Source organism: Ornithorhynchus anatinus, chromosome 1, assembly GCF_004115215.2.
Source record: "Ornithorhynchus anatinus isolate Pmale09 chromosome 1, mOrnAna1.pri.v4, whole genome shotgun sequence".
Taxonomy (NCBI): Eukaryota; Metazoa; Chordata; class Mammalia; order Monotremata; family Ornithorhynchidae; genus Ornithorhynchus; species Ornithorhynchus anatinus.
Genome location: NC_041728.1, coordinates 165,279,486 through 165,302,177, shown reverse-complemented (window position 1 = coordinate 165,302,177; position 22,692 = coordinate 165,279,486). Strand labels below are relative to the sequence as shown.

Below are 22,692 nucleotides of genomic sequence, written 5' to 3'. Positions count from 1 at the left end.
CCAACCCCCATTCTACCGATGAGATAACTGGGGCACAGAGAAGTTCGGTGAGTTGTCCAAGATCACACAGCAGGCAATTGGCAGAGCCGGGATTAAGAACACAAGTCTCTGACTCCCAGGTCTGTGCTCTATCCACTAGGCCGTGCTGCAAGATCAGACAAATGGCCACACTCCCCGGGGGCGGGTACTAAACAGGGGAGAAAATTCAGCTTGAGGGGGAGCGGTGAAGAGGACAGAGGGGAAGCTTGATTACCTGGTACTCAGGGTAGTTCTTCGGTCAATCAATCATATTTATTGAGCCCTTAACATGGGCATTGTCCTAAGCACTTGGGAAAGCAAAGTGTAACTGAATTAGCGGACATATTTCTACAGGGAAGCAGTATGGCATAGTGGTTAGAGCACGGGGCTGGGAGTCACCAGGGCTGGATTCTAATCCCGGCTCCACCACTTATCTGCTGTGTGGCCTTGGTCTAGTCACTTCACTTCTCTGTGCCTCAGTTACTTCATCTTTAAGTGGGCATTGAGACTGTGAATCCTATGTGGGACAAGGACTGTCTCCAACCCAATTGGCTTGTCTCCGCCCCAGCACTCAGTACATACAGTAGCTGGCACATAGTAAGCGCTTAACAAATGCCATAGGTATTTATTATTATTATTGCTCAAATAAATTTCTGGACCTCACTTGTCCTAAGGGCCTGGGTAGTCCCAGTGCCAGGACCAAGCTCACTGTGGGAAGGAAATGTGTCTGTTTATTATTCTATAGTCCTCTTCCAAGCATTTAGTACAGTGCTTTCCACAGTAAGACAACCAAATGGATTTAAAAGCAAATTAAACCAGAGTGATCTTCGGAAGGCCAAGTGACTCAATTTAGATTAGCATATTTTGGACACATAATCAGGAGGACTAATTCTCTGGAGAAGACACTAATGCTAGGAAAAGACCAGGGAAAACGTGGAAGAGGCAGACTGGCAGCTAGATGGATAGAGACCGTAACAACGATAACGGAAGAACCGTTAGGTTGCAGATTATGGCAGAGGACAGGACGTTCCGGAGAAGGTATATCCACGGAGTCGCTTTGAATTGGAAATGACTCGATGGCACTTAATAATAATAATAATGATAAAAAAGGTCTCAATAAATACAATTGAATGAAAAAGTGAAGGAATGAATGATTTTTTTCCTCTCTTGCAGATACCTGGGCCTGCAGCTGGGTTACAAGATTCTTGGAGTGCTGATGCTCCTCCTCATCAGCTGGAGGGTGAAGAAGAACCAAGAATATAATGTGCAAGAGAAGGCTGCGGGTCTGGTCTAAGGTCCCTCCCCCCTCCTCTGGGAGACTCAGACACTACCCTGCCTCTCCTAGCCCCCCCAGCCTGTATTTACTAATGTAAATGTAGAGTTCTCCTTTAGGTTTTTTTATTAAGAGGTTGAAATCTCCCTCTCCCCTCCTCTCTCCAGCCCCTCAGCCTTCCTCCTCCTCCTGGCCAGCTCTGAATTCCCGGAGGCATTCCGTTCTGGAGAGCAGCTCAGCGGCCGGGGTACCCCGGCTTCTTCCGGAGGAGGAGCGAGAGCAATGACCCGCTGGAGCCTGGGTTCTAATCCCGGCTCCACTACGTAACTGCTGTGTGACCTTGGGCAAGTCACTTAACTTCTCTGTGCCCCAGTTCCCTCATCTGTAAAATGGGGATTAAGACTGTGAGCCCCATGGGGGACAGGGACTGTGTCCAACCGGGTTTGCTTGTATCCACCCCAGCGCTTAGTATAGTGCCTGGCACATAGTAAGCGCTTAACAAATACCACAATTATTATTATTATTATTTTTATTATTATTATTATTATTATTAACCTCCTGGTCCAAAGGGTTCAGTGCCAGAAGCAAAGCCTGTCCCGATCCAAGGCCTAAGAGGAAGACATTCTCCCTGTTGAGCTCCAGATGGGAAAGGCACGGCACCTGGGCCCCCCCAAGATGAGAATCTGCCCGGCCCCAGCTGCATTCCGGCCCTGAGGACAAGAGCCCCGGGACGGGCACCACGGGACGGGCCATTTTCCCAACGAGACCAAAGAGCACGTGGATTCCCCGCCGAGCCGGCTCCTGGGTGGCTGAACCTGGACCCTCTGGTTCCTCAGAACCCGGCAGGCACTTGGTAGGCGGCCGGGGGAAAAGGGCGGCTGTGGCTTCGGCCCGTACGTCGGTCGGGACCCAGGATCTCCTGACGCTCAGCTCTTTCACGGCCCTGAAATCCATTGTCCCTTCGGCTCCCTGAAACCGCAAAGTTTCCTCACAGGTCCAGGTCTTCCATTCCCCGACCTGCAGGGAGCAGAAGCCTCGACGCGGCCTTGGCCAGAACAACTTGCGAGGCCTCTGGGGCTTCCTGCTCCTCGCTCCGGAGGGGGCCCGGGGAGCGGGGCCTGGTCTGAGCTCACTCAATTCTAGAACTGTCGCCAGTTTCAAACATCTTTGGAATTATTAAAACCAATTTTACAAGTTTTGTCTCCTCCTTCTTCCAGGGAGGGGTCAGAGCTGTGATTTGGGTGGCACTATTGGCTCTCGGCCGGGGCCTGAAGGAGCTGGACGTGGCAGAGCGTTCGGAGGGAGGTTGCGCCGCATCACTGCATCACAGAGAAGTGGTGTGGCTCAGTGGAAAGAACCTGGGCTTGAGAGTCAGAGGTCATGGGTTTGAATCCCGGCTCTGCCACTTGTCAGCTGTGTGACTGTGGGCAAGTCACTTAACTTCCCTGTGCCTGTTACCTCATCTGTCAAATGGAGATTAACTGTAAGCCTCGTGGGATAACCTGATTACCCTGAACCTACCCCAGCGCTTAGAACAATGCTCTGCATATACTAAGCGCTTAACAAATACCAACATTATTATTATTATCACTGTACTGGAGTCTCATGGAGCAAATGTAAAGTGTTCCCCCAGGTCTCGATCTTCCAGGTCTCTCAGTCCTGTGGGGAGGTTTTGGGGTTGGGGGACAGTCCGCGGTTCTTCTCTTCTTTCCCCTCAAGGAGTTCTGGCAGAAGACCATGGGTTGGGAGTCAGAGGACGTGGGTTCTAATCCTGGCTCTGCTGTGTGACCTAGGGCAAGCCACTTAACTTCTCTGTGCCTCAGTTACCTCGTTTGTAATATGGTGATTAAAACTGTGACCCCCATGTGAGACAACCTAATTACCTTGTTAATCAGCACTTAAAACAGTGCTTGGAACATAGTAAGCATTTAACAAATACCGTTATCATTATTATTATTATTATTATTATTATTATTATTATTTGAGCAACAGCATCTGCAACACGTCTGGCCTGAGAAGCAGAGGGGCCTAATAGAGAGAGCCTGCACGTGGGAGTCAGAGGACCCAAGTTCTGCAGCGTTGGCTCAGTAGAAAGAGCATGGGCTTGGGAGTCAGAGGTCGTGGGTTCTAATCCCGGCTCCGGCACTTGTCAGCTGTGTGACTTTGGACAAGTCACTTAACTTCTCTTTGCCTCAGTTACCTCATCTGTAAAATGGAGATTAAGAATGTGAGCCCCACGTGGGACAACCCGATTACCTTGTATTTCCCCCAGCGCTTAGAACAGTGCTTGGCACATAGTAAGCGCTTAACAAATGCCATCATTATTAATCCCACTCATCTTCTGTGTGATTTTGGATGTCGTCACGCCACTTTCTCTGTGCGTCAGTTTCCTCATCTGTAAAACGGGGATTAAATCTTACTCTCTCCCACCTAGACTGTGAGCCTCATATGGGACTGGGGCCGTGTACAACCTGATAACCTGTGTCTATCCCAGTGCTTAGAACAGTGCTTGGCACATAGTACTTTTCAATTATAATACCAATACTAATAATTATAGTACTACTACTAATAATAATTTCACCCACCCAGACCCAGACCCAATATTAGGGGTTTCAAACTGTCAGATAAGAGATCTGGGACCTACAGGCCAAGTTAGGCTGCCTGAGCCTACACAGACTTGAAACCAGCCAGAACAAAGCAGCCTTTCTCTCTCTCTTTCTCCCTATCTCTCTCTCCCTCTCTCTTTTATTCTCTCTTCCCCTTCTTTCCCTTTTTCTCTCTTTCTTTCTCTCTCTCCCCCTCGCATTCCCTATCTTCCTCTCCCTTTCTTCCTCTCTCTATTTTCTCTCTCTATTATCTTTCCCTCTCTTCCTCTCTTTCTCTCTTTTTTCTCATTCTGTCTTCCTCTATCTTCCTTTAATCCTTTTCTTCTTCTCTCTCTCTTTTTTCTCTTATTCTCTCTCCCTCTTTCTTCTTTTGCTCCCTTTCTTCCTCTCTCCTTTTTCTCTCATTCTCTCTCTCTTCCTCTAACTTCTTTTCCTCCCTTTCTTCCTCTCTCTTTCCATCTCTCTTCTCTCATTCTCTCTTCCTCTCTCTAACTTCTTTTGCTCCCTTTCTCTCTTTCTTTTTCTCATTCTCTCTTCCTCTCTACTTTCACTCCCTTTCTTCTTCTCTCTCTCTTTTCTCATTCTCTCTCTCTTCCTCTATCTTTTTTCACTCCCTTTCTTCATCTCTCTTTCTATCTCTCTTCTCTCCTTCTCTCTCTCTTCCTCTCTCCTTTCACTCCCTTTCTTCCTCTATCTTTTTTCTCATTCTCTCTTCCTCTCTCTATCTTTAGCTCCCTTTCTTCCCCTCTCTTTCTATCTCTCTGTTTTCTCATTCTCTCTTCCTCTCTCCCTCTATTCCTCTCTCCCTCTCTTTCCCTCTCAATCAATCTGTCTGTCTCCCCCTCTAGATTGTAAGCTCCTTATGGGCAGGAAATGTGCCCATACACATTGTTGTACTCTCACAAGCGCTTTTTACGGTCCTTTAGACCATAAACTCAATTTGGACAGGGAACATATTTACCAACTGTGTTATAGTGTACTCCCTCAAGTGCTTAATACAGTGCTCTGCACAAAGTAAGAACTGAATAAATATGATTGATTGGTCTGCATATAGGGGCACTCAAATACATGATCAATCAATAATCACTGAGTAATTACTGTGTACTTTTTTGACTAGTTGGGAGAAGACAGTAGAGGCTGTGAGCCTGTTGTTGGGCAGGGATTGTCTCTATCTGTTACTGAATTGTACATTCCAAGCACTTAGTACAGTGTTCTGCACATAGTAAGCACTCAGTAAATACGATTGCAAGAATAAATTAATTAATAGGCACAACCCTTCCTTCAAAGAGCTTCCAAATCTGGGAGGGGAAACAGGCATTGAAATAAATTACAAGAAGGAAGAAGAAGAGAAGGGAAAGAGATATGCGTAGGAGCGTAATTAGTGGCAGCATGGAAGTTTCTATGTACAGAAATGCTACTGCTGGTTGTAATTGGGAACCATTGTGGCCTAGTGGAAAAGGCATGGGTCTGACAGTCAGAGGACCTGGGCTCTAACCCTGGCTCTGTCACTTATCTGCTCTGTGATGTTGGGCGTGGCTAGAGAAGCAGCGTGGCTCAGTGGCAAGAGCCTGGGCTTGGGAGTCAGAAGTCATGGGTTCGAATCCTGGCTCTGCCACTTGTCAGCTGCGTGACTGTGGGCAAGTCACTTCACTTCTCTGTGCCTCAGTTACCTCATCTGTAAAATGGGGATTAACCGTGAGCCTCATGTGGGACAACCTGATGACCCTGTATCTACCCCAGCACTTAGAACAGTGCTCTGCACATAGTAAGCGCTTAACAAATACCAACATTATTATTATGTACCTAACCCAGTGATTAGAACAGTGCCTGGCACATAGTAAGTTTCTAACAAATACCTCTTTTTTGAAGTGCAGAGAGAGGTGGCAATTCTTCAAGTACTGAGTAATAATAATAATAGTATTTGTTAAGTGCTTACTATGCGCCATGCACTGATCTAATCACTGGGGTATATACAAGGTAATCAGGTTGTCCCACATGGGGTTTACAGTCTTAATCCTCATTTTACAGATGAGGTAACTGAGGCCCAGAGAAGTTAAGTGACTGGCTCAAAGTCACACAGCTGATAAGTGGCAGAGCTGGGATTAGAACCCACAACCTCTGACTCGCAAGCTTGTGCTCTTTCCACTAAGCCACACCGCTTCTCCAGTGGCATTTGTCAAGCTCTTACTATGTGCTAAGTACTGTTACAAAGGCTGGAGCAGATACAAGATAAGCAGGTTGTCCCACATGGGGCTCACCGTCTTCATCCCATTTTACAGATGAGGAAACTGAGGCACAGAGAAGTGAAGTGACTCTCCCAGGGTCACACAGCAGACAAGTGGCAGAGGTGGGATTAGAACCCATGTCCTCTGATTCCCAAGCCCGGGATCTTGCCACTGAGCCAGAGTATTGAGGTGGAAGCTAGGAAGTTATGATGGGGGAAGAAAATTTAATCAGGGAGGACTCCTGAAGGAGGTTGGATTTCAGAAGGGTTTGCAGATGAAGTGAACTGAAATCCGGTGGATTTGAAGTGAGAGAAAGTTCCAGGAGGGAGGAAGGGAGTGATCTAGGGTCAGCTTGGAAGACCCATCTCTTCAGCACATAGCCTAATGTCTAAACTAATTATTCTTGCTCCAAGTTCAATCAGTTTTCTCTTTCTCTTGTTTTTCTTTAGTTTTGTTTTTAATGGTACTGTTTAGCACTTACTTTGTGCCAGGCACTGTACTAAAGTCATTCATTCATCCATTCATTCATTCAATAGTATTTAATGAGCGCTTACTATGTGCAGAGCACTGTACTAAGCGCTTGGAATGTACAAATCGGCAACAGATAGAGACAGTCCCTGCCCATTGGGCTTACAGTCTAATCGGGGGAGACAAAGTCCTGACTTAAATACAAGCTAAGCAGATTGGACACAGTCCATGTCCCCCATGAGGCTCACAAACCCAATGCCCATTTTACAGATGAGGGACCTGAGAATTTAAGTGACCTACCCAAGGTCAGACAGTAGACAAGTAGCAGCACTGGAATTAGAACCCAAGTCCTTCTAACTCCCAGGCCTGTGCTCTAGCCCTTAGCCCACGCTGCTCTTGTCCTGACCTCGTTGCTTTGAGCCCCGTCATCCTCATAAAAGCTGTCCTTAAATCAGAAGTCACTCTCCCACCTTGTCTCTGCCGAGCTAAATCAAGTCCCCTTCCTCTGACTTGCCCGTTGATTCCAGCTTCAAATAAGGATGCAGATGGAGCCTTTCAGTGAGAGAAAAGTGGAGGCCCAAGTGTTTTCTTTGCCCTCATTCTTGGGGTTTTCCTAATTCTCCATCCTTCAGGACTAGAAGAGGGAGCCTCGGGGATACTTGCTTCATCCTCGTTTGAGCACTAGATGGCGCTCAATACCCTTTAATAGCCCTTAAGGAGCCAGTGATCACCTCAGCTGATGATGATGATGATGGTATTTATTAAGCGCTTACTATGTGCCAAGCCCTCTTCTAAGCGCTGGGGTGGATACAAGCTAATCGGGTTGTCCCACGTGGGGCTCACAGTCTTTTATCCCCATTTTACAGATGAGGCAACTGAGGCCAATCTAATTCTCTTCCCCTCTTCAAATCCCTACTTAAAACTCACCTCCTCCAAGAGGCCTTCCCAGACTGAGCTCCCCCCTTTTTCCCTCTGCTCCCTCTACCCTCCCTTCACCTCTCCGCAGCTAAACCCTCTTCTCCCCCCTTTCCCTCCCCTCCTCCCCCTCTCCCGTCCCACCCCCTCTGCAGTGTACTTGTCTGCTCGACTGTATATAACTTTATCACCCTATTTATTTTGTTTATTTTGTTTAATGAGATGTACATCACCCTGATTCTATTTAGTTGCCATTGTTTTTACGAGATGTTCTTCCCCTTGACTCTATTTATTGCCATTGTTCTTGTCTGCCCGTCTCCCCCATTTAGACTGTAAGCCCATCAAACGGCAGGGACTGTTTCTATCTGTTGCCGACTTGTTCATTCCAAGCGCTTAGTACAGTGCTCTGCACATAGTAAGTGCTCAATAAATACTATTGAATGAATGAATGAATGAATGACTGAAAGGCCCAGAAAAATGACACCCCCACAGCACTTGTGGATCTATGTACATATTTATTATTCTATTTATGTTATTAGTGATGTGTATTAATCTATAATTCTATTTATTCATATTGATGATAATGATCCCTGTTTACTTGTTTTGATGTCTGTCCCCCCTTGCTACACTGTAAGCCCATTTTGGGCAGGGATTGCTTCTCTTTATTGCTGAATTGTACTTTCCAAGAGCTTAATACAGAGCTCTGCACACAGTAAGTGCTCAGTAAATACGATTGAATGAAGTGACTGGCCCAAGGTCACACAGCAGACAAATGGCAGAGCCAGGATTAGAACCTTTTGACTCCCAGGCCAGGGCTCTATCCACTAGGCCATGCTGCTTCTTATATCCCGCAGTGGAATCCTGGAGGTCAGGGAGAAAGCAGCCTCTCCCACCTTTGCTTCTCCTTGAACTCCTTCTCCCTCTCCATGACCTTTTCCTTCTCCTCTCTTCTCCTTCCCCTCTCTGTCCCCTTCCCATTTCACCGTTCTTCTTCTCATTCATTCATTCAATAGTATTTATTGAGCACTTAATGTATGCAGAGCACTGTACCAAGCGCTTGGGATGTACAGTTCTCCCACTTTGTCTCCCCTCTATCCTCTTCCTTCTAGTCTTCCTCCTCTCCTTTCTCCTCTTTTTGCTCCTCTCTCTCCTCCCCTCATTAATCTCACCCCCAGTGAATGACTTTTCCATTGCTTCATCTCTGTTTCCTCCTATCTTTGGCAGCTTCCTAGGACAATAATAATAATTAATAATTATGGTATCAGGTTGGACACCATCCCTGTCCCACGTGGGGCTCAAAGTCTCAATCCCCTTTTTATAGTTGACGTTTCTAAGGCCCAGAGAAGTGAAGTGATTTGCACAAGGTCATATAGCAGACAAGTGGTGTAGTCGGGATTGGAATTCATGACCTTCTGACTCCCAGGCCGGTGCTCTATCCACTATGACAAGATTCATTCATTCATTCATTCAATTGTATTTATTAAGCGCTTACTGTGTACAGAGCACTGTACTAAGCACTTGGGAAAGAACAATGCAACAATAAAGAGTGACAATCCCTGCCCACAATGAGCTCACAGTCCAGAAGAGGGGAGATGGATATCAATACAAATAAATAAAATGACATATATACATAAAAGTTGTGGAGTTGGGAGTAGGGGGGAAGAGCAAAGGGATCAAGGCAAGGTGACGCAGAAGGGAGTGTGGTAGATGAGGAAAGGTGGGACTTAGTCTGGGAAGGCCTCTTGGAGGAGATGTGCCTTCAATAAGGCTTGAAAGCGAGAGAGTAATTGTCGGATTTGAGGAGGGAGGGTTATACAGACCAGAGGCAGGGCGAGGGCCATGGGTCAGCGGTGAGAAAGGCGAGATAGAGGCACAGTGAAAAGCTTAGCGGAGAGAAGTGAGGTGAGGTAGGAGGGTGCAAGGTGATGGAGTGCTTTAAAGTCAATGGTGAGGAGGTTTTTTTTTATATGGACAAGACGGCCACCTTCGAGGGTGAGTGGCCTTTCTCGTTCAGAGTGGTGGGCCAGAAATTGGTCCTTCTGGAAATGAATGGCTCCCTTGAGCTGTTCAAGAAGCCTCAGAGGACTGCAGGCTCCTGGGAGGAGTTACTGGTTCCTGCAGACCCTGCCCAAAGGGAAGGAAATTGGGAAAATAACCAGATCTTGAGAAGCAGTGTGGCCTAGTGGACAGAACATGGGCCTGGGAATCAGAAGGACCTGAGCCACTTGTCTGTTGTGTGATCTAGGGCAAGTCACTTCACTTCTCTGTGCCTCAGTTACCTCATCTGTAAAATGAGGATTAAGACTGTGAGCCCCATGTGGAACAGGGACAGGGTCCAACTGATTAGCTTAAATCGTAATAATAACAAAAATAATGATGAAGGTCTTTGTTATGTGCTTACTACGTTTCAAACACTGTTCTAAGCACTGGGGTAGATACATGTTTATCAGGTTGGACAACCCAGTGCTTAGAAGAGTCCCTGGCATGTACTAAGTGGTTAACTTAAATACTATAAAAAAAGAAAGATCTGAGAAGCAGCATGGCTCAGTGGAAAGAGCCCGGGCTTGGGAGTCAGAAGTCATGGGTTCAAATCCCAGCTCCACCACTTGTCAGCTGTGTGACTTTGGGCAAGTTACTTCACTTCTCTGAGCCTCAGTTACCTCATCTGTAAAATGAGGATCAAGACTGTGAGCCCCACGTGGGACAACCTGATCACCTTGTGTGCCCCAGCACTTAGAACAGTGCTTTACACATAGTAAGTGCTTAACAAATTCCATTATTATTATTATTATTATTACCTATCCCAGTGTTTAGTACAGTGCTTTAGACCAGGTTCCTCCCCTGGGTCCTAATGCTGAGGGTACCTTGATGTCATCTGCTTCCCTGTCTGCATTGAGCAAAGTTTATGGGATGGAATTATTGTCATATCTCTAGATGGTAAGATCACTGTGGGCAGGGAATGTGTCTACCAGCTCTGTTATACTGTATTCTCCCAAGTACTGGAAGCAGCATAGCCTAAAGTAAAAAGCCCGGGCTTGGGAGTCAGAGGTCGTGGATTCTAATCCCAGCCCCTCCCCTTGTCTGCTCTGTGACCTTGGGCAAGTCACTTAACTTTTCTGTGCCTTGGTTACCTCATCTGTAAAATGAGGATTGAGACTGTGAGCCCCCTGTGAAACAGGGACTGTGTCCAACCTGATTACTTTGTATCTACCCCAGCGCTCAGAACAGTGCTTGGTATATAGTAAGTGCTAAAAAAAATACCATAATTACTATTAGTCCATACTCTTTACACTGAAAGAGCTCAATAAATACTATTGATTGATTTATTGATTGATTCCCTGGGTGAGGATGCCAAGAGCCTGCCAGGATCCATAAGACAAATTTGGGGGCCTAATGGCATTCTCTGCTCTTCTGACTGGATTGCAGATTTGAGTTGCTCATTTTCTTTTTCAAGAAGTGCAGAACTGGCTTGTTTTCCATTCTCGGGCTTTACTCACTCATTCTCTTTTCCTCACCAGAGTATGATCCACAATCACTTTAATTAAACAGACACGTCAAAGAGCAGAGAAGCCACCCAGGCAGGCAGTGCTAGTGCCGTTCCCGAGAGGAGGGTAGAACGGAGGGTGCCATTCCACCCTCCCACTGGTTCCCACACTGTTCCAGCAAGTCTCCTCCCCTCCACCAGGACTCCTTTACTTTGGGATCATACCAGCACCACCCCCTCCAAGCCTCAGAAGGCTCCGGCTTGTCTACCGAGCCATGCCTAAACCGGTGAGAGAGACCTCAGAGGAGTCAGAAGCTTTAGGGGTAGCATTTGACTAAATGATTCCCTCTTGTGGGCTGAAAATACAAATGGAGCTTCCCAAAGTGCCATACTGGTCCCAGAGAGGAGCTTATGCCACAGGAAAATCTGGCATGGGACACTGAAATGTTTCTCTAAAGCTTTCTAAGTAAGCCTGATGGATGGATGGATGGGTGGGTGGATGGATGGATGGACAAGCAGCATGATTTAGTGGATAGAACACAGACCTGGGAGTCAGAAGGCCATGGGTTTTAATCCCAGCTCCGCCACTTATCTGCTGTGTGACCTTGGGCAAGTCACTTCATTTCTCTGGTGCTCAGTTACCTCATCTGTAAAATGGGGATTGAGACTGTGAGCCCCACATTGGACAAGGGACTGTCTCCAATCCGATTTACTTGTATCCACCCCAGTGCTTAATACAGTGCCTGGCACATAGTAAGTACTTAATGAATACCATTATTACTATTAAATTATTATGGAAGGATGGTGGAGGAAGGGAAGAAGGAAGGGAGAGAGGGAGGGAGGAATAGAGAAATACAAGAGTAATAATAATAATAATGGTATTTGTTATGTGCTTACTATGTGCCAAGCACTGTCCTAAGCACTGGAGTAGATACAAGGTAATCTGATTGTCCCTGTGGGGCTCACAGTTTTAATCCCCATTTTACAGGTGAGGTAACTGAAGCTCAGAGAAGTTAAGTGACTTGCCCAAAGTCACACAGCCACACAGCTGACAAATGGTGGAGACGGGATTAGAAACCACGAACTCTGACTCCCAAGCCCATGCGCTTTCCACTAAGCCACACTGCTTCTCAGAGTCCCCTTCTCGAGTTCAGTTCCATTTTAGAAGCCGGAGTCGACAGCCCCATAGATGCATTTCCTTCCTGTTGTATGTACCCCGGAGAAAGCACTTAATAAATGAGGAAGGGATTGATTGCTTCCTTTCTCTTTCTATTGCTCCCACTCTCTAACTCTCTGGGTGATGTGGCGGTTTCAAGATCTTAGCACCCCCAGTCCCAGGGTGTCCATCAGCTAGTCCTGGGCAAACAGTGAGGCTTGTGGATGGTGGGATCCAACACCACCCAGAGAAGAGGAACTGAGTCAAATGGTTCATTTATTATTTACTTCCCACGACAAGCGTTGTACTAAGCATTTGGGAAGATATAAGAAAATGAAATCAGGCCCAGTTCCTTTTCCAAAATCTAAGAGGTAGGGGGAGCATCTCAATCAGTCAATCAATCAATCAATCAGAAGTATTTAATGAGTGCTTACTGTGCGCAGACCACTGTACTCAGCACTTGGGAGAAGAGCTTATCATTTTATACATAAGGAAACAGACCCAGAGAGATTAAATGACTTGTCCAAAGCCACACAGAAGGTCACTGATGGAGCTGGGATTAGAACCCAGGTTTCCTGACTCCAGGCCCATGGTCTTTTCACTAGGGATCTTTTCTCTAGGCTGTAAATTCGTTGTGGACATGGAAGGTGTCTAGCAACTCTTGCATTGTACTTCCTCAAGCACTTAGTACAGTGTTCTGCACCAAGTAGGCTCTCAATAAATACCAATGACTGATTGATTGATTTCCTCAAGATCTGTAGAAATATGGATCCAACTAGCAGATTTAGCTGACTGATTTTCTCACATTAAGGTTACTATTTTTGTTGCCAGTTTTCTAGTCCAAAAAGATGAATATAGTGAACAGAGGGAAGGTGTGAGAGGCTTTTGATCAAAAAGTTAAAATCATGGCATCTTATTTTCCCATCCCGGGGTCCCCTACCACTCTCCCACCACCTACCCCCAGGGTCTCCACTTCCAACATATCCTGGACCCACCAGACTGTGGGGAATTCAGATAGGGGCAGTGCAAGGCCCCAACATATTCCAGAACATTATGAAGTCCTGGGAGTGACCAGACACTAGATGCTCTGGTGGCCCCACCAAGTCCCCTGGCCTTAAAAAGTACCCCTCCCTTGACCCCAGGGCTCCCTCCCCTTATCACCCCATTTCCCTCCTACCATTCCTTTCCAAACTCCTCGAGTGAGTGTTATTTGTGGTATTAAGCACTTACTATGTGGCAGGCACTGTACTGAGAGCTGGGGTGGATACAAGCCAATTGGGGCTCAAGTGGGGCTCACAGTCTCAATCTCCATTTTACAGATGATGTAACCAAGACACAAAGAAGTGAAGTGACTTGCCCAAGGTCACACAGCAGACAAGTGGCGGAGCCAAGGCTAGGACCCATGGCCTTCTGACTCCCAGGCCCTTGCTCTAGCCACTAAGCCAAGCTGCTTCTCCATCCTTCCTTCCATCCATCTATCCATCCAGCCATCCATCCATCCACCCATCTATCTATTCATCCTCCATGTCACACAGACAAGTGGCGGAGCCAGGATTAGAACCCATAACCTTCTCCCAGGCCTTCCTCTATGCCATGCTGCTTCTCTTTAGTGAGTTGCATACACCTGCTCCCTCCACTTCTCCTCCACTTCTCTCCTTAACCCCCTTCCAACCTGTATACCATGCCCTTGATACCATGCCCTTCATTCCATGAAAACAGCCCTCCACTGACAGCCATCAGTGATATGTCAAATTCAGCGGTCTCTACTCCATCCTAATCCTCAACTTCTCATCTGCTTTGACTCTGAGGACCGCTCCCTTCTGGAAATATTAGCCAGACTTAGCCTTACTGACACTCTCCTCTCTCTAACTTCTTCTCAATCTCTTTGGTGGGCTCCTCCTCTGCCTCCCACCCGCTGACTGTGGGAGTCTCTCAAGGTTCAGTTCTCCCTTGGTCACTCCCATGGCCTCAACTATCATCTTTACATGGATGATTCCCAAATCTACCTCTCCAGCTATGACCTCTCTCTTCTATGCTGTCTCAAATTTCCTTCTGCCTTCAGGACATCTTAACTTGGATGTCTCTCTGACAGCTCAAACTAACCATGTTCAAAACAGAACTCCTCATCTTCCCACCCAAACGCCGTCCTTCCCCTGACTTTCCCATCACTGTAAATAACACCGCCATTCTTCCTGTCTCACAAGCCCATAACCTTGACATTATCCTCGACTCATCTCTCTCATTGAATCATTATATTCATTTTGTCACTAAATCCTGTCAGTGCTACCTCCACAACATCATTAAAATCCACTCTTTCCTCTCCATCCAAACTGCTACCATGATAATCTAAGCACTAATTTTATCCCTCCTTGACTACTGCATCAGCTTCCTTGCTGACCTTCCTGCCTCCTGACTCTCCCCTCTATCATCTTCACTCTGCTGCCCAGATCATTTTTAAAAACAATGCTCCCACATCTCCCCACTGCTCAAAAACCTCCATTGGTTGCCCATCCACCTCCACATCATTCAGAAACTCCTTACCATCACCTTTAAAGTGCTCAATAAGCTCATCCTCTCCTTTCTTACCTCTCTGATTTCCTACTACAACCCAGCCCGCCCATTTTACTCCTCTAATGCCAACCTGCTCACTTCTATCATGTCACTGCTCCCTTGCCCATATCCTTCCTCTGGCCTGGAATTCATACCCCCTTCTTATATGACAGAACTCCACCTTCCCTACTTTCAAAGTCATATTAAAATCACTTGTCCTACAAGAGTCCTTTCCAGACTAAGCTCTTATCTTCCCTACTCCTTCTCCCTTCTGCATCACCTTTGCATTTTACCCTTTAATCCCTTGAACTTCACCCCACCTTCACCCCTCCAGCACTTACGTATATACCTGTAATTTATTTAAATGCCATTCTCTCACTCGAGACTGTAAATTCCTCGTGGACAGGAAATATGTATACCAACTCTACTGAGGTGTTCTCTTCTAAATGCTTAGTACAGTGCTCTGCAGACATCAATACAAAAAAAAAAATTACAGATATGTACATAAGTGCTGTGGGTCTGGAAGAGGAAAGAGTAAAGGGAGCAAGTCAGGGTTGTGCAGAAGGGACTGGGAGAAGAGGAAAGGGGGCCCTTAGTCTGGGAAAGCTTCTTGGAGGAGATGTACCTTCAATAAGGCTTTTAAGGGAGAGAGAGTAATTGTCTGCTGGAATTGAGGAGGGAGGGTGTTCCAGGCCAGAGGCAGGATGTGGACTAGGGGTCGGCGGCAAGATAGGTGAGATTGAGGCCCAGGGAGAAGGTTAGCAGTAGAGGAGTGAAGTGTGTGGGCTGGGTTGTAGGAGAGTAGCGAGGTGAGGTAGACAGGGGCAAGGTGGTGGTGTGTTTTAAAGCCAAAGGTGAGGAGCTTTTGTTTGATGTGGAGGTGGATGGGTGGAGTTTTTTGAGGAGCAGGATGACATGTCCTGAACATTTTTGTAGAAAAATAATCTGGGTAACACAGTAAAGTTTGGATTGGAGTGGGGAGAGGCAGGAGGTTGGGTGGACAGCAAGGTGGTTGATGCAGTAATCCGGAGGGTCAGGATGAGTGATTGGATAAACACAGTAGAAGTTTGGACAGAGAGGAAAGGGTGGATTTTTGCAGTGTTGTAAAGGTGGGACCCAGAGGATTTAGTGATGGGTTGACTATCAGGGTTGAACTACAGTGAGGAATCAAGAATAATGCCAAGGTTACAGGCTTGTGAGACAGGAAGGATGATGGTGCCAACAACTGTGATGGGAAAGTCAGAGGGAGGACAGGATTTGGGTGGGAAGATAAGGAGCTCTGTTTTGGACATGTTAAGTTTGAGGTGATGGGAGGAAATCCAAGTAGAGATGTCTTGAAGGCAGGAAAAATTTTAAGACTGGAGAGAAGGAGAGAGATCGGGGCTGGAGATATAGATTTGGGTGTCATCCTCATCCCACTACCAGTTGAAGCCATGGGAGTGAATGAGTTCCTGGTCCTTGTTCTGGGCAGGGAGCACATATGCTAATTCTGTTGTATTGTACTCTCCCAAGGGCTTAGTACTGCGCTCTGTACATAGTAAGCACCCAATAAATGCCATTGATTGGTTGTTCTACACATAGTAAGTGCTTATTAAACTTATTAGACTGCAAACTCATTGTGGGCAGGGAATGTGTCTACCAACGTGTCTACATTAGTACTCAGTACAGTGCTTTGCACACAGCAAGGGCTCAGTAAGTATCACTGTTGAAGATTAAATACCATTAAGAGTCACGAGCACCCTTTATTCATCCCTCCTTTAGACTAACAACACTTATGTACAGATCCATAATTTATTTATAAGAATATTTGTCTCCCCCTCTAGACTGTGAGCTTGTTGTAAACAGAGAACATGTCTGTCACTCTGTGATACTGTACACTTTCAAGCACTTAGTACAGTGTTCTGCACACAGTAAGTGCTCAATTAATACAAATGACAGTAGTACTAATATTTAGACTAGAGCCAGGCACACCTGAGGCTTTCAGTAAATGGGGAAATATGAGGAAAAGTATGTTTTCCTACCCTCACATACATCTTTTCATCTTGAGAAAATAAGACCTATGAAATTAGTTTTCAGGATCTGTGGTTTTCCCATCTAGAAAAGGAGATTGGTGTTAATTAAGTTCTTGAAAAAATTAAATGTGTTTTTTTTTCCCCCAAAGTGTAGTGGATCGCTGTTTTCAACCTCCCTGAAGATGGAACAAGAGAAAACCTAGTCTTCAGGAGGAAGAGGAGAGGTGAGCTATTAAGAAGAACACTCTGACCAGTAGGGAACAGGAGCAGAGGTGAGATTGATGAGCATCAGAATGGATTTTTGTGTGTGTGTATATTCGTAAAGTGCTTACTGTGTGACAGGCACCATACTAAGCACAGGGGTAAGGTACAAACTAATAGGATGGGACCTAATCCATGTCCCACATGGGCTTCAAGTCTTAATCTCCATTTTAAAGGTGAGGTAACTGAGGCACAGAGAAGTTAAGTGACTGGCCCAAGGTCACACAGTGGTCTAAGGGATAGAGCAGAACCCCGGGAGTCAGAAGGACCTGGGTTCACATCCCAGCTCCACCACTTGTCTGCTGTGTGACCTTGAGCAAGTCACTTCACTTCTCTGAGCCTCAGTTATCTCAACTGTAAAATGGACATTAAGACCATGAGCCCCATGTGGGACAAGGACTGTGTCCAACCTGATTAGTTTGCATTTACCCCATCACTTAGTGCAGTGCCTGGCACATAGGTAGTGCTTAAAAATACTGTATTTGTCATTATTGTTATTATTAATAATAATAATAAAATAACAAGTACTATTTAAAAAGTGGGGGAGCTGGAAATGCAACCCAGGTCCTTCTGGCTCCCAGGCCTGCCTGTGCTCTATCCACTAGGCCACGCCGCTTCTCAACTAGACATAATCCCTGCTCTCAAGGACCTTGCAATCCAAGCCCCCATTATAACCTGGCTATTCCTCTTATTGACTTTTACCAGAGTATGAAAATTAATCTTGAGCAGCGATAGCTTTCATCAAATGGAGAGAAGCCCACAGGGGAAATTCAACTAAATATATGTTTGATTCATTTCAGGATTATTTACTTTTCAGTCTTGTGGTTGGTTTGCTGCTGTTGTTTTTTCTTCTCAGCCTGACTTGAAGCAATGTCATTAGTTATTTCCTAGGTTGCCCGATTCCCTATAAAGCATTCCCTTGCTAATTACCATATTAGCAAATTGGAGGTTTTAGCAAATAGCCCCAGGAACAGTCAGGGAGAATCTCTAGTGGCCACAGTAGCAATCCCGCCTCTGCCTCTTGTCTGCTGTGTGACTTTGGGTGAGTCGTTTCACTTCTCTGAGCCTCAGTTTCCTCATCTGTAAAATGGGGATTGAGACCATGAGCCCCACGTGGGACAGAGACTATGTTCAATCCGATTTGCTTGTAACCACACAATGCTTAGTACAGTGCCTGGCACAGAGTAAGCTCTTAACAAATACCATTATTAAAATGGCAGTATGGTCTAGTGGAAGGAGCATGGACCCGGGAGTCAGAGGACCTGGGTTTTAATCCTGGCTCTGCCGTTTACCTGCTGTGTGACCTTAGACAAATCACTTAACTTTTCCATGCCTCAGTTTCCTCACCTTTAAAATGGGGATGTAAAACCTGTCCTTTCTCCAACATAAACTGTGAGCCTCATGTGGGATAGGGACTGTGCAACGTGATTTAACTCGTATCTACCCCAGTGTTTAGAACAGTGCTTGAAACAGAGTAAGCGCTTAACAAATGCCAATATCAACATTATGGCAGCTCAACTGGATTTTGTCAAGAGGAGCTGAGCACCTCCCCTTCCCACCTCCCACCCCACCCATTTTGAGGTGATGTCACTGCAACAGTTTCCAGAAGTGGGATGAGGTGGTTGGGCTGTTTGCAACAATTAGCAGGCTGGATTCTGTAAGTGAGAATTAGGGAGGTTCCTCTTTGGATGATTTACAGCTGCTTTGCAGCTTTAGGGGCTATTTATAGAAAATGTTCCTCCTCCTCCTGTTCCTCCTTCTCTTCCTCTTCCTCCTCTTCCTTCTCCTCCTTCTCCTCTTCCTCCTCCTCCTCCTCCTCGCTTTCCTCCTCCTTCTTCTTTTCCTCTTCTTCCTCCTCCTCTTTCTTCTCCTCTTTCTCTTCCTGTCATCCTCCTCCTTCTTCCTTGTTCCCTTTTTCCTCCCTCCTCCCCCCACCCATTTCTTTCCCCACCTCTCCACTGTGGGGAGGTTTCAATGTCTGCAATACCCAGCTGCGCCAATCCCAAAAGACCCAGCCGCACTCTGGCAAGCAGCTCATGAATAGGAATGAGTTTCTTAAATAGGCTTCCCCTTCGCTCCTCAGTCTCAGGCCTGATGGGAGCATAGAGAGATGGGAGGGTGTGGGGGCACCGATTCAGGAACGGGGAGATGAGGAACCCAGAAAGGGCAATGGTGGGGTGACAGAGAAATCACCCAGGAATTTTTCCAGCCAAGTTCCGGATGGCAGGACCAGAAGGCATAGTTTTCACTTATCTGGAGGAGAGAATCAATCAATAATAATGATGATCGTATTTGTTAATGTGTCAAGCACTGTTCTAAGTGTTGGGGTAGACACAAGCTAATCAGATTGGACACAGTCCCTGTCCCACATGGGGTTCACAGTCTGAAGCCTCATTTTACAGATGAGGTCATTGAGGACCAGTGAAGTGACTTGCCCAAGGTCACACAGCAAACAAGTGACAGAGCCGGGATTAGAACCCCTGACCTTCTGACTCCCAAGCCCATGCTCTAGCCACTCGCCATGCTGCTTCTCTGGCAGAGGGAGGTCTTGTCTTATGCTGTCGAGTCGTCTCCGACTCATAGCGACTCCATGGACACATCTCTCCCAGAACACCCCACTCTCCATCTGCAATCATTCTGGTAGAGTAGCCAGAGTGTTTTCTTGGTCAAAATCCAGAAGTGGTTTACCATTGCCTCCTACGGTGCAGTAAACTTGAGTCTCCGCCCTCTACTCTCTCCCATGCCCGCTGCTGCCCAGCACTGGTGAGTTTTTTGACTTGTAGCAGATTGCCTTCCACTTGCTAGCAACTAGCCACTGCCCAAGTTAGGAATGAAATGGACAGGCCTCTGCTTGACTCTCCCTCCTGTAGCTGAGACTGGTAGAGTACTGGAAACTCTCCAGGTGCCTTCATGAGAGAGGCTGAGGGAGGAAGCTGGTGGTTATCACAGCCTCCTGGCTACAACTAGAGTGGTCCTCCCAAAATCTCTGGCTACCAGCCCAGTACAGTCCATTCAGCCAGAATAGTAATAATCATAATAATCACTGTGGCTTTTTTTAAATGCTTACTGTGTGCCAAGCACTGTACAAAGCACTGAGATAGATGCAAGATAATCAGACTGGACACGGTCCCTGACCCACATGGGGCTCCTTGTCTAAGTGGGAGAGAAAACAGGTATTGAACTCCTATTTTTCAAGTGAAGAAAATGAGGCACAGAGAAGTTAAGTGACTTGGGCAAGGTCACACAGCAGGCCAGCTGCAGAGTCAGGAATAGAACCCATGCCCTCTGACTCTCGGGACCATGTGTTTTTCACTAGACCAGTGTCTTAGTGTCCACCCTTGTTGCTACTGCTACTGTTCCCAAAGCTGAGGGTCTGTGGAGAGGCTTGTTCCAAAAGAGGGGTCTAGCACATTGAACTATGAGTATAAACAACTCTCCCTCTTGCAATTTATTCTATCGCCCTGGGACCACATATTAGAATTTAGATTTTGGGATAGTAGACTATCCATGACCGCCCTCCATAGCAGGACTCTTGATCATTTTACCTGCTTAGCTGGAGGCTCATCTTGCCCCTGGATGCTAACTTCTGCTGCTTCCTGGTTAACTCAGGTCAGAGTCGGGTGGGACTGGAAGGAGTTGAAAGGAAGAGCATGCCAGAGGAATGGGACTGGGAGATGGAGTCCCTGAGCATAGATATTCTGTCACCCTAGAGAGAAATGTCTCTGAGCACAGATATTCTGTCAGTCCAGTGAGTAGTGTTTCTAAACATAGATATTCTGTCAGCCTAGAGAGTAGTGTCTCTGAGCTCAGATATTCTATCATCCCAGAGAGTAGAGTGAATAATAAAATCTAACGCCTCAGTCTGATTGGCCTCCTGGGAACCAGGCCTGTCCTCTGCACTCCATGGGTCTAAATGGGGTCGCTTAGGCATCATGGACCCCACCTCCTTTAGAGCCAGGCTATAAGACCGGCAGCGACATGATAGCTCAGAGCTTTGGGGAAGGGGCAAACCTTGGGGAGGCTGCCAAAGTTTGTTTCCAGGATCAGCCTAGAGCAGAAAGAAAGCAATAATAAGTTGCCCTAATAATAATGGTTTCGTTAAACACTTACATGTGCCAGACACTGTACAAAGCACTGGGGTAGATACTGAGTAACCAGTTTTGCTTTAAAATCATATTTTTAAGCACCTATTTTGGAGTAGATACAAGATAATCAGGTTGGAAAAAATTATTGTCCTATTTAGGGCTCACAGTCTTAGTCCCTATATTAGAGATGAGGTAACTGAGGCACAGTGAAGTGAAGTGACTTGCACAAGGTCACACAGCAGACAAGTGTTGCAGCCAGAATTAGAATCCAGGTCCTCTGCTTCCCAGACCCGTGCTCTTTCCATTAGTCCACACTACTTCCCTGTTGGGCACAATTCCTGTCCCACATAAGGCTCACAGTCTCAATCCCCATTTTGAGGCACAGATGAATTAAGTGACTTGCCCAAGGTCACAAAGCAGGCAAGTGTTGGATCCAGGATTAGAATCCAGGGCCTATGACTTCCGGGCCTTTGCTCTTTCCACTAGGCCAAGCTGCTTCTCAAATGACTTTAATGACTGCCCTCACTCTCCGTTGTTCCTTTCACCTTGCTATTCCCTTTACTATTGATTCTTGTATTTTAAGTGTTCCCATTGGCTATGGGCTTGTGGTCTAGAATTGATTTCTCTTTTTGAAGGAACAATCCTTCTTCCACCTATATTGAGGGCCCTTCTGTGGGACATGTGTGAATTTATTTATTTTGCATCACCCCAGCACCTAGTACTGTAATGAGTGCAGTGCTCAGCACAAGGTAAGCACTCAATAAATACCATATTATTATTATTACTACTATTATTATCAGCGTGGCTCAGTGGAAAGAGCCCGGGCTTGGGAGTCAGAGGTCATGGGTTCAAATCCCGGCTCTGCCACTTGTCAGCTGTGTGACTGTGGGCAAGTCACTTCACTTCTCTGGGCCTCAGTTCCCTCATCTGTAAAATGGGGATTAACTGTGAGCCTCACGTGGGACAACCTGATGACCCTGTATCTCCCCCAGAGCTTAGAACAGTGCTCTGTACATAGTAAGTGCTTAACAAATACCAACATTATTATTATTATTATCACAACTACCACCACCTTAGGATTCAGTAGCATCAGCAAAGTGTTCCCTCTTTGAAGGGGTCTAGGTGCTAGATTTAGAATACTTTTCTAATCCTAGCTCACAGGCTAAGAGAATCATCAAAAGTTCTAGGGTCAGGCACTCAGGATTACTATATGCAGCTCAGGACTACGGGAGCTGGAAAACCTGGAAAACTTGAAGATGATGGGGATAATGTGCCATTCCACACTCGAGAAACGCTACACACAGATTTGGCAACACAGAACTGGATTCTGCTACCTAGGCAGCATAGAGGAAGAAAGGGATATGAAGGATATGGAGTGGGGGGCAAAGGGGTGACCCTTTCCTTTGGGAGATTGTCAACCCCTTCCATTAGTTCTTTGAGGGTAGGCACCGAGTCTTACTTTACTTCAGTTAACTGTTCTCAAATACCTAGTACACTGCTCTGTACTCAACAGGTGCTCAGTAAAGAGTGTTGATGAAGTGTGGTTAAGGACACCTCACTTAAGAGTAAGGTATGGTGGTGAGAAAACACAGAGGCAAGGGAGTAAAAAAAATAAGAAAAATGAGAAAAGCACAGAAAA

At 46.3% G+C, this 22,692-nt stretch overlaps 1 protein-coding gene across 1 annotated transcript in view; it reads left to right on the top strand.

Annotated features, from left to right (window-relative positions):
• SLCO2A1 (solute carrier organic anion transporter family member 2A1) overlaps positions 1 to 1,655 on the top strand; it is a 156,908-nt gene extending 155,253 nt beyond the window's left edge. The window contains exon 14 of the mRNA XM_029074990.2: positions 1,192 to 1,655. Coding sequence (XP_028930823.1) covers positions 1,192 to 1,312 — 121 coding nt within the window. The 3' untranslated portion in view covers positions 1,313 to 1,655. The remainder of the gene's footprint in view (positions 1 to 1,191) is intronic.
• The last annotated feature ends 21,037 nt before the right edge of the window (positions 1,656 to 22,692 follow it).